Source organism: Mus caroli, chromosome 2 (assembly GCF_900094665.2).
Source record: "Mus caroli chromosome 2, CAROLI_EIJ_v1.1, whole genome shotgun sequence".
NCBI lineage: Eukaryota > Metazoa > Chordata > Mammalia > Rodentia > Muridae > Mus > Mus caroli.
In genome coordinates this window covers 158,497,288-158,511,624 of record NC_034571.1, presented here as the reverse complement: position 1 = coordinate 158,511,624, position 14,337 = coordinate 158,497,288, and the positions used below count along the sequence as shown (strand labels likewise).

The window sequence follows — 14,337 nt, the reverse complement described above, 5'->3', positions numbered from 1 at the left end:
CAGGGGAGAAAGCCCAAAAGGCCTTGGATTCTCTTTGGAGGGAGTGGCCAGACTTTCTGGGGCGGCCACTTTTGATTTATGATATCTGTCAGCCAATAGGAAGGTCTGAGGAAGAGTATGCGAGGAACAGCACGTGCAGAGGCCCTGGGCAGAGGCCCGTGTGGCCAGTGGGGACAGGCAGGGAAAGCAAGGTTAGTGGGATGGTCTGCAGGCAGAAGGTGACTCGGAAGCTGAAGGGCAGGGGACTCCTGTGATCTGGGCTAAATTTTAAAAGGAAGCATGTGACCTTGGAGAGAGGCAGTTAGGGGACTAAATGGAGAAAGAACCCTCTGAGGTGTCCTGGTGAGAATGGCTGCGACTAGAGTTGGGTGTTGGCCGGGAGGCTGGACAAGGCAGACTGAGTGTGTCCAGCCGGTCGTAGCTGCTGGATGGGGTAAGAGGACCAGGAGTGGATGGCCTTGAGAAAGGGGTACAGAGCAGGTCTAGGGGGCTAAAGAGAGGAAGTGCGGATGCTCGTGGAGTTGGCTGCATTTTGGATGGTACTGGGTGTGGCTTTACTGGGGCCACACAGCAAGACAGCAGAACTGACTTCTGACCCCTATGGGGTACAGGGCAGGTGGTGGGATGAACCATGATGTCAGGTGTAGAGCCACACCCAAGACACCCACAGGCCTCCCAGCCTCGTAGGTGCAAAGCATGGCATCTCCAGGGCAGCCCGGGACAGGGTGGCACCTGAGTCTCCCTTACCACCGCCTCTTCCCGCAGAAGGAGGAACGGACCATGCTGGAGGACATCTGGGTGACGCTGTCGGAGCTGGACAATGTCACCTTCTCCTTTAAGCAGCTGGATGAGAATTCTGTGGCCAGTGAGTAAGCCCTCCCATCCTGCCCCGAGTAGAGCTGCTCAGAGCCATGCTGGCTCTCCTCCGCTGCCAGGCCAGCAGCCCAAGTGGGCCAGTCTCCAGTGCTTCAAGCCTCATGGCCCAACCCGAGACTCAGAGTCAGTCTTTGGGGAGCACATGGAAAAGGGAGGGGGGTATATCAGCTACTTCTCTGGCTGTTACAACAAATTACTTGGCAAAGTCTTCAGCTGACAGCAGCTACCTGTGTGCAGGTTCAGGGGGAAGCAGTGATTGATTAGTGATGCCTGCCTGGTAAAAGGTGTAGGCTCTGAGTCATGTTTGTCGGCCACAATTCTTCCTTATGGATGCTGATAAGCTACAGAGCCTGGCTTTTTTTTTTTTTTTTTTTTTAAAACAGCTTTTGCTCTGAGCTGCCAGGCAAGAGAGTCACAGGACAAGGTCGGGGAGGTTGAAGACACTACGGCCAGCTCTCAGGGCAGGGGCAGTGTTAGGGCCAAGACTAAAGTAGTGGGGAGCCAGAGGCTGTGGGTGCCAGCGAAAGGGGAGGCCATCACAGGCAGGTCTGAAGGCTGTGTAGGGCGGTTCAAAGCTAAGCACGGAGGGGAGGGGGGGGAGGGGCTTGACGCTGCCCCTCTGGGATATTAGGGCAGGGAAGCCTCAGATGTGTCAAACATAGAAATTCCAGCATGTCACCTGGAGGCTGGGAAGACAAGAGGAGAGTCTGAGGCTACCCCTGTGGGTCAGGAGGGCTGGAAGTATAAGGTTAGCCCTCTGGAGTGCCACTCTGGCCCCCTTAGTGAGCCACCCTGCTTTGCCTCCACAGACACCAATGTCTTCTACCACATCGAGGGCAGCAGGCAGGCACTAAAGGTAGTCTTCTACCTCGATGGCTTCCACTTCTCCAGGCTGCCCTCTCGCCTAGAGGGTGGGGCCAGCCTCAGGCTGCACACCGTGCTCTTCACAAAAGGTGAGCAGCCAGGCCGAGGGACCAGGCGTGGAGAGGGGTGGAGGCAAGACCACTGAGCACCCTAGGGCCCAGCACCTACCCTCCCGTGCCTTCCCTCACAGCTCTGGAGAGCGTGGAAGGACCCCCACCCCCTGGAAACCAGGCAGCAGAAGAGCTGCAGCAGGAGATCAACGCACAGTCCCTGGAGAAGGTGCAGCAGTACTATAGAAAGCTCAGGTAGCTGCCATGGGCTGGGGGGTAGGGCAGGAGCCTACAGGGAGCGGACACATCATTCAGAGCCACAGGCAAGCCTGACACTCTCTGGAGAACATACAGAAGTGTGCATGGAGGCCGCTGCTAACCCATTGTACAGTTGAGTATACTGAGGCCCACACAGCCTGTACCAGGTCACACAGACAGATGAACTCAGTCTCTTTGGCCCATTCCTCCCTGTGCAAAGGACTGAGCAGGGAGGGTTGCTTCTGGGATCTTTGGACTCCTAGCCCTGGGTCCTGCTCTGAGGAGAACTTCCAGAGAGAGGTGCAGAGGGCAGTGGACAGAATGCTGTCCAGAGGGAGAACAGCTGGACCCAGGAAAACAGCTAAGGTCTGACACTCCTACTACAGCTACCTACAGCCATGCCTGCAGCCACACCCTGACCGCACCCGCCAACACACCCACAGGCTCACCTTTACCAGATCCCCCGACCAGGCTCCCAGACACAGCCTCTCTCAAGTCCTGTCTCATTGCTTTCCCTGCAATACCAAGAGGGAGAGAACATGGGCCTGGGTTTCCATGGAGAGGGGCACTCTCTTCTCAGGTCCCTTCTGACCATTTGCGAATTGGAAAACGAAGCTTCCATTCATTTACTAGGCACACAATTTACGACTTAGTTGTTGTCCTTTGTCTGTCCCCTGTCTGTCTGATTAGCTGCTAATTGCACTTGCTCATGGAGACTTTCTATGGGCCCTGCACTGCCCTGGGACCCGGGAAGCAGTCCTGTTCTTCATGAACGCTTATTCTGTCAAGACTGGGCCTCCAACTCTGGCTCACCCCTTATGTATAAATAAAGTTTTATTCACACACAGCCAAGACAGTTTCTTCCTGAATTCTTTGTGGCTTTTTTCCCCCCTTCTGTGTACAATGGAAGACAAGGACTCCCTGGTTAAAAGGGCCAGTGTTTTCTGGTTGGCCCCGTATAGAAGAATTTAGAGAGTGAGAAAGACCACAGGCTGGTAAACCCAGAACAATTTTGTGCCAATTGTTCAATGTTTAGAGGAGAGAAAGCAGCCATGGGGCTAGAGGAGCAGGGCACTGTTGTCCAGGGCAGGAAGGCAGAGGTGGCGGTGAAGCCCAGAGAACCCTTCTTGCTTCCCTAGGGTCACTGGAAGAGCAGGTGACTCAGTGATCTGCTTCTGAGAGTCTGGGGAGGATACAGGGCCGTAACTGTAGGGGTTGGGACCTGGGGCAGTGGAGGGCCGGGCCAGTGCCTGTGTGTGAGTGTGTGGGTAGTAGCAGGATCCTCAGCCTTGTCTGTCTCCTTCAGGGCGTTCTACCTGGAGCGGTCCAACCTGCCCACGGATGCTGGCGCCACAGCCGTGAAGATTGACCAGGTATACTTGCTCCTGGAAGTTTGGGCCCGGTGGGGTCACTACAGGCTGAGTCTACTCTAATCAGGCCCAGAGGCCCCTGCAACCCCCGTCAGCCTGTTTCCTCCTCCTGTGACTTCCTGGGTGACAGGCTCTTGCTGGCCTCTGTTGCTTGGGGCTTTCTGATGAACCCTTTCTTGATCACATTTCTTGAGCTGAGACCCCTAAGGATCAGAGTGGTGACTGCCACACTAGGTGTGGCTTTGCATGGTATCCTTTTGCTTCAGGTTCTTGCCAGGCATTTAGAAATCAGAATTTCTCCATCAAAACTAGAGGTGTTGCCATTTCTTGGTCTTTTGGCTAAGAGCATGTGTCATGTCTGTTCTTACCAGCTTAGTGCCCTGCCGGTCCCCTGAGGAAAGCAACAAAACAGAGCCTTCCAGCTGCTTGCGAGAGATGGATGCTCTGAGATCTAGCTGAGGCTCAGTTCTTTTTTGTCATGGTGGCCCCAAGTGGTTTCTGTCCCCCTGCTTCTCATCCACAATGCATCTCTCTGGGTCTTCTAGTTCCCCAGGCCCAAGCAGGCCTTGAACTTGGAGTAGGTTGTGAGGAACTGGCCATGGGGCTCAGAGGCTGTGAGCTCCGGGGAGTGTGGGTGCTGTCTTTGGGGATTCTGTAGTCTGTTGGATACAGACCAGAGGATCATAATGGTTCATGGTTGAGGGAGACAGGATAAGGAAAGTCTTGGCATTTTGGTCAAGCCCTTGGACTTGCCACTTGGAGAGTGGCCGCTTGAACTAGTTGTGACAGGTTTAGAGAGGAGAAAACAGGTCACCCGCTTAGGCTTAGGTGGGGCTGCGCTTGGCAGTGGCAGAGCCAGTTTGGAAGGTCAGAACTGTAACAGTAAATAGCAAATGGCAACTCACGGGGCCATGGGGGCTGCTCATGGTGCTTGAGGGTGCTGGGAAGACAGCTGTGTAACAGCTGGATTAGAAGGATGTCAGCGGCGGCCAGTGGAGGTCTCAGGCTGCAGCCTTCATGGACATCTGTCACCTCCCTTGCAGCTGATTCGTCCCATCAATGCCCTGGATGAGCTCTACCGCCTCATGAAGACCTTCGTGCACCCCAAAGCAGGCGCTGCTGGGAGCCTGGGTGCCGGTCTCATCCCCGTCTCCTCTGAGCTCTGCTATCGCCTGGGGGCGTGTCAGATCACCATGTGTGGCACCGGCATGCAGCGGTGAGCCTGAGCCAAGGCCAAATGGGACATAGCTAGCGGGGTGGGGGGGGCACTAGGTGGACTTTGGGAAGTCAGGGGCTCACGCACAGAGGTGGGACAGCTAGGTTCAAATATGGGGGCTGCAGTGCCCATGTTCTGGGCCTTGGCTTATCTGTCCCTGAAATGGCGTGGCCAGGGTCAGTGAGCCTGGGAGCATCGTGCACTGTCCCGATTCTAGGTAATTCAGAAAGGACACACTCAACATGAGCAGGCCGTCTGGCCAGCGTCTGGCCAGTGTCCACCCAGGGCGATCGCTGTCAGGCAGCGCAATGCTATCCTGGAGTTCTCAGCTGGCGAGAGTGGCCTCTTCTGGGCATACCCAGCCATGTCTGGATACATTTGTGGTCCTCATGACTGTGGGAGGGAGGGTGGATAAACAGCAGGTAGAGGCCAGAGAAACTGCTGAGTGTCTTACAGCGCGGGGGTGGCACACCATGTCAGGGGAGGCCTGGTGCTCTACATTTAGGGAAACTGAGGTACAGGACTCAGGGTGACTGAATGGAGCTGTAGATTTGGTCTGTCTTGCAGTCTCATCTCAGGAACTGATGTAAGGCCTGTGCCCCCCTCTCATCCTCTGAGAGAGCCTCTGGGGCCATCCGTTAGTGTTTGCCACAGCCCCTGCCTGCAGCTGTGGGTTCTTGTAGAAAGCTCCAGGAAGCTCCTGGCTCAGTTACTGCCTTAGGAGTGTGGGTAGCGCTCTGAGGTATGAAGGCCGTCAGGAGGACCAAATGGGAGGGTTCCAGGAACTTCCTTGAGAGACAGTGGACACCTGGAGATAGTGGGAGGAAGGGAGGCATGGTGAACAGGAAGTGACCCTTGTCCTACCTCTTCCTTCACCTACCACAGGAGCACCCTGAGCGTGTCCTTGGAACAAGCAGCCATTTTGGCACGGAGTCACGGCCTGTTGCCCAAGTGTGTCATGCAGGCCACAGACATCATGCGCAAGCAGGTGAGGTCACCCGCAGTGGACAGCGTGGCCCTGAACTTAGCCCTGTGGGATGTGGTTCATCATAGGCCCAGTCCTTCTCAGCCCCAGACACCTTGCTCAGCCAGTCTCTGCTACCCTACCTGGCTTCCTGCTCCCCCCGCCCCGCCCCCACCCCTGCTCCCACCCCTCCTGGGTCCCGAGTTCCAGGCCCAGGCCTGACAGCAGTCTTCCCTCTAGGGCCCCCGAGTGGAGATTCTGGCCAAAAACCTCCGCATCAAGGATCCCATGCCCCAAGGTGCACCACGGTAAGTGGCTACCCACCCCCTCCCAGCCCGGGGCTCTCTCCAGGGAGGCCCAGGCCTGCTTGGTATCAGACTCCTGGTCTCTACCCCAGACAGAATCCTAGTGTTCTGTGGGGCCACCTCTCACTATAGGACTCTGGGAGATACACTGTGACCTGGCCTGCCACCTGACTGCTACCCAGCCCCTGAGTGGCGGTTGGGCTCCTTCCCCACCCCCATGGTGACTCTGTCATGTCAGTCCAGCCTTCTGTCATCTGCTATCAGCTCCTGAAGCCCCTTGGGGGGTCATGACTCCTCAGTCCCTGCCCACTCTGCTACCAATGGCTGCTCAGGAGTCCACCCTCCCGCCCCACCCCGGATCCTGCCTATACCCTTTGGTCTGCCATGTTCTCTTGCTCTCAGCTCATCTTCATGCCTTTGTGGTGCCTGGCCTGTTCAGGAACGGGGCCATCCACCCTCTTGTAAACCCAGTTGACACCCCCCCACCCCCCGCAGCAGCCCTGTGAACAATGCTCTGCTGAGATTCCCATTGGCAGGTGGGCACATAGAGGCCCAGAGATGTTCAGCATCTTGCCCAAGGTCACACAGCTAATAGCAGAGCTAGCCCCAGACAGTTTAGGCATAGACATTTAACTTGGTACCATGTCATAGTATGGCTTTGGTCACTCCAGTTCACCACAGTGGCCTCCCAACCCCTAAAATCATGGCTCTTTATGGCTGCCTCTCCTTGAAGCCTAGCACACACTCCTTTGTTCATGGTATTCTGCCGTGTTTCCACTCTGCAGCCCCAATCCAAGGACACATCAAGGCTGCAAGCAGACAGGCTCCCAATACCCTATCTGCACCCAAATACACACACTACTTGGAAACACCCTGTCTGCCTCTAGAGCCCTGGTTCTTGGCCTTCCTAATGCTGCGACCTTGTATCACAGTTCTTTGTGTATTGCTACTTCGTAACTATAACTTTGCTACTATTATGAATTATATCCTGATATGCTGCAGAGTCGGCCTCCAAAGGGGTTATGGCCCATAGTTGAGCACAACGGCACTAGAGGAACAGGATCTGCCTTTGAGAGGGGACAAGGTGCTAAGGGCAGGTTCAGGACTTACTACCCTGTGTATTCTGGGTATGAATTGCTTGTCCCAATAGAAGGGGAACTAGCCACATGTGGTGGCCACGCAGTCCCTCCTCACGTTCTCCGCCTCTGCCTGACAGCCTCTACCAGCTCTGCCAGCCTCCGGTGGATGGAGACCTCTGAACACCGACATGTTCCCTGCTTGGTCACTGCCTCAGCAGCTGCGGTGTGAGAGGACACAGAGGGTCCCCAAGGGCACCGGAGGCTTCTGCCATAGCTGTGTCAAGACCTACCCAGCTGACCCCGCTGCCACTGTCCGGGGCAAGCCTCTGCGCACATCCTCTCTCTGGACTGGCTGATCACTGCTGGGCTGGCAGGTTCTCCATACTTATGCCTAAAGCCTGAGGGCTGCTTGCCCCCCCCCCCCCCCCCCCAGAGCTCATGAATGTAGCTGGGACCTGGATGCCTGCACTCACCCAGGTCCCCTACACAGGGAAAGGTCACAGGGTCCGGCAGGTGGAGGCCTGCAGACCCCGCTCCTCAGATGGCCAAGCTGCACTTTGAACCTGGGTTCCTCCCGGGGCCACATTCCAGGGGACTGTACCTGTTTCCTGAGCTGGCTGAAGCTTCCGGACATGCCTCCTGCCCCTTACTAACCGGCTCAGCTGACTCAGGACAGCCTGGCCTCTGCCAGGAGAGGACACTGCGCCATCACTCTGTGAACACCTGTGTGCCCGGCTGGCTTCCAACACCCACCGCCATTGGAGTTTGAGCTGTCAGCTCTGGGTGCCAGATTGGCCCTGATGTTAATTTATATGACACAACATCTCTGTGGTTTATGTTTTCTATTCTTCTTTCTTACTGTCATTGTTAGTGTTGTCAAGAGTTTTCCCCCTCCCCGTAAGGTTTTTGTGACTATGTCTTTGACGCTTTAAATTTCAGAGGAGAGTATATTGCCTAATGGGACCAACATAAAGTAGTTATCAACAACTTTATTCAGTTCTACTAAAAAACAAAAGGAACTAAATTATTGAAAAGGTTTAAGAGGTCATTATTTCCGTGTTAAAATCTAAAGGCTGTGAGATGTGCCTCACAGGCTCCACTGCTCCTTCCCCTGCCTCAGCACCCGTGAGTCTGGCCCACGTTGGACTTGGTTGTGTCAGCGACTGGACCAGAGTTTGAGAGGTGCTCTGGTTGTGGCTTAGGGCCGGGCTGTGTGTTCTTTATTTTGATGTCATCATCTCAGAACAGGGTCAGAGAACCAGAGAGATAGGAACCTGTTGTCCTACCTTCTGAGTTGGCGGCCGCACGTGGGGACCCCTGCTCCCCAGCTTCTGAACATCTACAGGGAGCTGCCGGCATGGAGGAGCGGGGAGGGCATGCCTTCTCACCTATAAGGCTAGAAGGCTGGGTTCGGGGAGTATGGTTTCCTCGGTCCCTTGGGGCCACCTTTCTCTTGGTATCGGGCCATCTTTGTTGATGTGTTTTGTTCATCCAGAGAACCAGGGCCCCTGTTAACCCTGCTGAGGGGGACGGGGAAGGGCCCCGAGGGCCAGGGCAGCAGACCTGGTTTATTTTAAATGTACAGATTCTTTTCATTAAATTCATGATAGATTTTTTTATTATTATTAAAAGTCGGTATATAATACAAATAAGGTGTGGTCTGCTTGTTTGGTGGTGAGTGTCACCGGATGGGTTCCAGCTCAGACAACTACATGAATGTGGCTTAGATTCTGGCTGTTGGTGCCTCAATTCCCTCCTGAGGGATGAGGGCCAGTTCCCATAAGAGGTCTTATATTGAATTCCAACCTTATTTTGGATTCTAAGCTCTCAAATTTGTTGTTGACCGTAGAGAAATGTGTTTGTTATTTTTTCTAGACATTTCCCACCCTGTCCTGAGGTTTTCTATGTGTTCAGGAGTCAGGGTGAGTCCACAGAACACCAAGAACTACTGTCTGCCCCAGTGTCTGAGACCATTGGATCTGAGTAAACTCGCAGCTTAGAATCCTCACTTACGAGCCGGGTGTTGGTGGCGCACGCCTTTAATCCTAGCACTCAGGAGGCAGAGGCAGGCGGATTTCTGAGTTCGAGGCCAGCCTGGTCTACAGAGTGAGTTCCAGGACAGACAGGGCTACACAGAGAAACCCTGTCTCAAGCAAAACAAATCAAACAAACAAACAAACAAACAAACAAAGTCCTCACAGCCTGGAGAGACGGCTCAGCAGTAAGAACATTGGCTGCTCTTCCAGAGGCCCCATGGGGCAGCTCACAACCATCTGTAACTCCTGCTCCAGGGCCACAGATGCCCTTGTGTGGTCTCTGTGGACAGCAGGCACACACATGGTATACATTGTAGGCAAGGCACTCACATCCACAAAAGTAGACAAGTCTTTAAAAAGTGCAGCGAGGCCTGGAATCCAAGCTGGCCACAAGCATGCCCATCATAACGGATGCCATACAGCCATCCAGAGCATCCTGAGCACACAGGCCTGGGCCCAGGTGGGTCCCACACAGTTTGTGGGTGTTCATCTGTTTGGGCCAAGATGGACTTCATGGTTTGCAGGGATTTGTAGGTCCAGCCCAGCCAGCCACTTCTTGGGCTAATTTTTATGTGCAGGCCGTGGCCAGCCCTGGGTGACCTCCTCCTTCCGTTCCTCCTCATTTTCTCCCTCCTCTTCTTTCTCTCTTCCCTCATTTCCCACATACAGGAAAACACCGACACTCCTGTCCATTTCTCACGAGTCCCTCGTAGACCCCACCGGTCCCTTGTCTATTCGAAACACCGCTGGGTCTCTGTGGAAAGGTAGCCTTGCCTGTCAATTCTGGTTTCAAACGACGGTACTGATCTCTTTAGGGGCTTCTTTGAGGGTTTCAGGGCAGGGAGGGGAATCTTCTGGGTCATGTGGATTCCAGATGTGCGCAGTTGGAGTTGCCGGGAGTCTCTGAGATGTCCACAAGAATCCTGCCCCGGGGTCTGCAGAGAGAAGGTCCCCCAGAAATGATTCAGGGAGACTGGAGGCAGGGTGTCTGACTTTGAGCCAGTGCTGTCTGTTCTTGGATCTGGTGAGAAGAGCTGGGAACATAAATTGCACACTTGACCCTACCGGGTGCAGCTGTCTGTGTTCCGTCTGGTGGGACTTTCAGGCCGAGGGGAAGGGCTTACCTTATGACTTCGGAGGCTAATGTTCTTGCCTGTCCCCTGATCCTACAGCCCCTGTGCTTGCCCGAAGGGATGTCACTACCTCTCTCAGAGGCTGTTTTCCTTCAGGACAGCCTGGCTCTGAAGTAACTTTCTGAAGGCATGTAGAGCCCAGTCTGTCCAGCAGGGGGCACCAGGGACCGCGGAATGCCCAGAGGTGGCGGTTGCCTGGTAGGGTCCTTCCTAGGGGCCCGCGTTGAGGACAGCACCTGCCTGCAGAGGTGGCTGAGGCTGTTTGGATAGGCGGCCAGGCTGAAAGGCCGAACAACATAAGCATCTTTTCGTTAGTTTCTCAACGGTTTTTCTTAGGTCTCTCTCTCTTTCTCTTTCTTTTTGGTCATTATTTTTGTTTCTGTTCCCCCCCCGGCCCCCCCCCCCCCGGGGGGGCGTTTCTGGTTTTCTTTGCCTTGTTCTGGGTCTCTGGGCGTGATTCTTTTTTTTTTTTTTTCTGTTCTTTCCTCTTCTGTTCCCTTCTCTCCTTTGCCCTTCGTCTTTCTTCCATTTGAATCCAGGAGAAAACAGGAGACCCTTGTCACCCACAGAGGTGCTTGTGGGGGGTGTGGCCGCTAAACCATGCTTACTGTCTCCCCCAATTCCCCCAGTTACCACTGGAACCATTTAGAACTATGACCACCAGGTGGCGCTGTGGGCAAGGCTGTCTTGAGAGGGAGCCCCTGCCTGCTCCAGAGTTAAGAGGCAAGGCAGAGAGGTAGTGGGGGGCAGGGGGTGTTCAGGAGTCACTTGAAGGTAGAGACTACCCACATGTGTATGTCCCGACGCCTTTGAAGAGCCAGTTGTGACATTCAGACCTGACACAGTGCTCAGTGACTTGGTGACACTCTTACCACTCTACAGAGGAAAAAAAACAAACAAACAAAAAAAAAAACTGCTCAGTTGGCTTAAGGGTCAGATGGTCATACAAACCTGAATGGAACATTGAGAAGTTCCAGGTGCAGCTCCTAGTCAGAGGCAGGGGCATTACATATGACAAACAGGAGCCATCAAAGCCATTGGGTTTTTTGTTTTGTTTTTGTTTTTTGTTTTTTCGAATCGGGGTTTCTCTGTGTAGCTCTGCTGGCTGTCTTAGAACTCACTTTGTAGACCAGGCTGGCCTCGAACTCAGAAATCCTCCTGCCTCTGCCTCCCAAGTGCTGGGATTAAAGGCTTGCGCCACCACCGCCCGGCGCCATTGGGTTTTATGGACTCTCCTTCAGATATGCCACAGGAGGGCCTGGCTTTATTCTGGGAACCCAAGCAGCAAAGAAGAAAGTGGAGAAGAAAGAACTGAATGGGCCTGAGCTCGTCACTGGGAAGAGAAAGTGACTTTGTTAGTGTGAGCTCTGCTTCTACACGTCCCAGGGTGACTGCTAATCTTAGTAGCATCTTGATTGGATCTGGGATCAGCTAAGAGATTCGTTTGGGTGGATCAGTGAAAGTGTTTTCCCGAAGGACTAGCAGATGGGGGAGGCGGGAGGCCATCCCCCAGAATGGATGGCACCTTCCAGGATGGCCCAGATATGAAGAGTTCTGAAGGAAAGCAACATTAATTATCTTAGTTAAGGTTTCTGTGCGGTGATGAAACACCAGGACCAAAAAGCACGTTGGGGAAGAAAGGGCTTATTGGGCTTACACTTCCACAGTGCTGTTCATCACCAAAGGAAGTTGGGGCAGGACCTCAAACAGGGCAAGAACCTGTAGACAGGAGGTGATGCAGGGGCCATGGAGGGGTGCTGCTTACCGGCTTGATTTTCTTGGCTTGTTCTGTCTGCTTTCTTAGAATTTCGGATCACCAGCCCAGAGATGGCACTACCCACAATGGGCTGCCCCCCCCCCCATTGATCACTAATTGAGAAAATGCCTTACAGCTAGATCTCAAGGAGGCACTTCCTCAAGCGAGGCTCCTAACTTTCTGATTTGCTTTTGTCGAGTTGACACACAAAACCAGCCCATACATTGCTTTTGTCTGTCCTCACTCACTCTTCACTGATGAGTGCATCTACCCAGCTGCTGCTGCTGCCGCCGCCGCCGCCATCCTTCAGTGACATCAGAACCTAGGTCCTTTGGCCTTCCGATCAATTCCAGATCGATGCCCAGCTTCTCTCTGGGAATCCTCCAGGTCTTTGGGACCAGGCTGAGGCATCCAGCCTCACTACCCAGCAGCTAGCAGGTTCGGAGCCTCTCCCAACAGCTACGGTTGGACTCAGTCCTGTGTAAGTCAATCCAATAGATAAATCCCTTTGTGACATATATTCGTTCTGTTGGCTTTTCTCTGAAGAACCATGAAGGACAGTGTGGGACACTCCTTCCCATATGGCCTCTTGCTCTGACTTCATTTTCTTTATATTTATTCCTCTGTGTGTGTGTGTGTGTGCGCGCGCGCGCGCACACTCGCGTGCCCATGCATGTGCGTGCACGTGCACACACACGTGTGGGAGTCAGTTCCTCTTACTTGTGAGTCCTGGAAGATTGGGCTCTGCTTGTCAGGCTTGGAGGCAAGTGCCTTTACCAGCTGAGCTGTCTCGCCTGTCTGCATACCTGCAGTTTTAGTTTGCTCTGGGACCCACAAAAGCCTACATTGGTCTCAGACAGAGGCAGAAGTCAGTCACTGGGCCCTGCCTCTGGGGATGACTGGTAGCCATCAAGTCGCTTTTGACCAATGAAATGCATGGGTGCTGGGCTGGAGAAACTCTGGAAGGTTCTTTGCTCTGTGGAGGCTGCCGAGGAGCCTGTTTTCTCCTCCCTGCCCCCTTCCTTCCTGCTCTAACCATCATCTGGCCACTCTCCTGCCACCGTTGCTCCTGTGGCCTGGCCCCCATAGACATTGGGAACTTTAGGAAGAGAGCTGGGCAGTTGCCCACGAGCCTCATTGGCTTGTGACAGCTGGTTTCTGCTCTGCCGTGTGCGCTGCCCACTCTGCTCCCCTTCCAGAGCATGGGAGCACGAATGGGAGCACCAAGACAGGTCTGGGAGCACCACACATTCCAACTACTTCTCCCAGATCTTCTGAACCAGGGACTGCATCACAGAAGGGAGAGAAAACTGGCTTCTTTTGATTAGAGGGAATCCTGTTCTGTCTATACTGCAGCTTCAGAAGATTCTGTGCTGCGGGGGTTGAGGGCAGGGGGCGGGGCTCTGAACACATCACAGCAGTTAGTGAATAACAGCCTTACCGTGGGCACATGTGAATACGTGTGAGTGTGTGTGCATGTGTGTTCTGTCTATACTGCTGCCCCACCGAGCTTTGTCTTCTCAGGTCTCGGTGCTCATCACTGCAGCTAGTGACCCATGGCCTCACTGGGGACACGTGTGCAAGTGTGTGGTGAATGTGCGTGCATGGGAGTGTGCACACGTGTGGCTGCATCTTGGGTATGGGTGCATAGTCCTGTCTGCAGGACAAGATTTACGGTCTTTCGTGGCTCCCTCCAGATTCTCAGGATCCCCTGGCCCTCAGAGGTGTGATGATGCTTCTGTGGATGTGTGTGACTGGCTGCCTCCTGCTCCCGCCATTCTGACATCCCCGCAGTGCCTGAGAGGATCCCAAGAGGATCCCCTGGGATTGTCGGCTAATGTAAACCCTTTCTGCCCTAGGCTGCTTGTGGTCAGGATGTTTGATCACAGCAACAGACATGAAACTAGAACAAAGGTCAGCTCCGCCGGGGCCAGATCAAAGCAGTGTCCAGCCCACAGGACACAGCCAATATCCGTGAAGGAGATGACTGATGGAATGATTGGTCGCTCTGTGGGCAGGGGATGCTGGCCACGAAGGCAGAAGGAGCCCGTGTGGGTCCCCAGCACTGCTGTTAAACAGAACAAAGCAAAAAACAACAACAACAACAAAAAACTAAAAAATTGCAGGGTATAGTGGGTGGAGACTGGTGAATCCCCTCAGCTCATTGGCCAGCCAGTCTGACTGAGCTGGTGAGTTCCAGGCTTAGTGACAGAGCCTGTCTCAAAAAACAAGGTGGAAATGGATAGAGGTGACACTTGGCATCAACTTCTGGCCCCCACATGCTCAGACACTCGTGCACCCACATGTACCTGTGCATTTACCTAGAAACAGGTACTCACAAACACATGCATATCCTATACTCATACACACGTGTGCACATACCCTCCATACACACAGATGCATACAACACACACACACACACACACATCC

The 14,337-nt window shown here is 54.0% G+C and overlaps 1 protein-coding gene across 2 annotated transcripts in view; it reads left to right on the top strand.

Annotated features, from left to right (window-relative positions):
• Positions 1-8,612, top strand: part of Prex1 (phosphatidylinositol-3,4,5-trisphosphate dependent Rac exchange factor 1) — a 149,081-nt gene extending 140,469 nt beyond the window's left edge. The window contains exons 32-39 of one of the 2 annotated variants that reach the window (XM_029472872.1): positions 766-865; positions 1,686-1,829; positions 1,931-2,045; positions 3,355-3,421; positions 4,462-4,634; positions 5,520-5,622; positions 5,839-5,906; positions 7,120-8,612. In XM_029472872.1, coding sequence (XP_029328732.1) covers positions 766-865; positions 1,686-1,829; positions 1,931-2,045; positions 3,355-3,421; positions 4,462-4,634; positions 5,520-5,622; positions 5,839-5,906; positions 7,120-7,162 — 813 coding nt within the window. In that variant the 3' untranslated portion in view covers positions 7,163-8,612. The remainder of the gene's footprint in view (positions 1-765; positions 866-1,685; positions 1,830-1,930; positions 2,046-3,354; positions 3,422-4,461; positions 4,635-5,519; positions 5,623-5,838; positions 5,907-7,119) is intronic. The other variant, XM_021186170.2, reaches the window with a different exon arrangement.
• Positions 8,613-14,337: the final 5,725 nt, after the last annotated feature.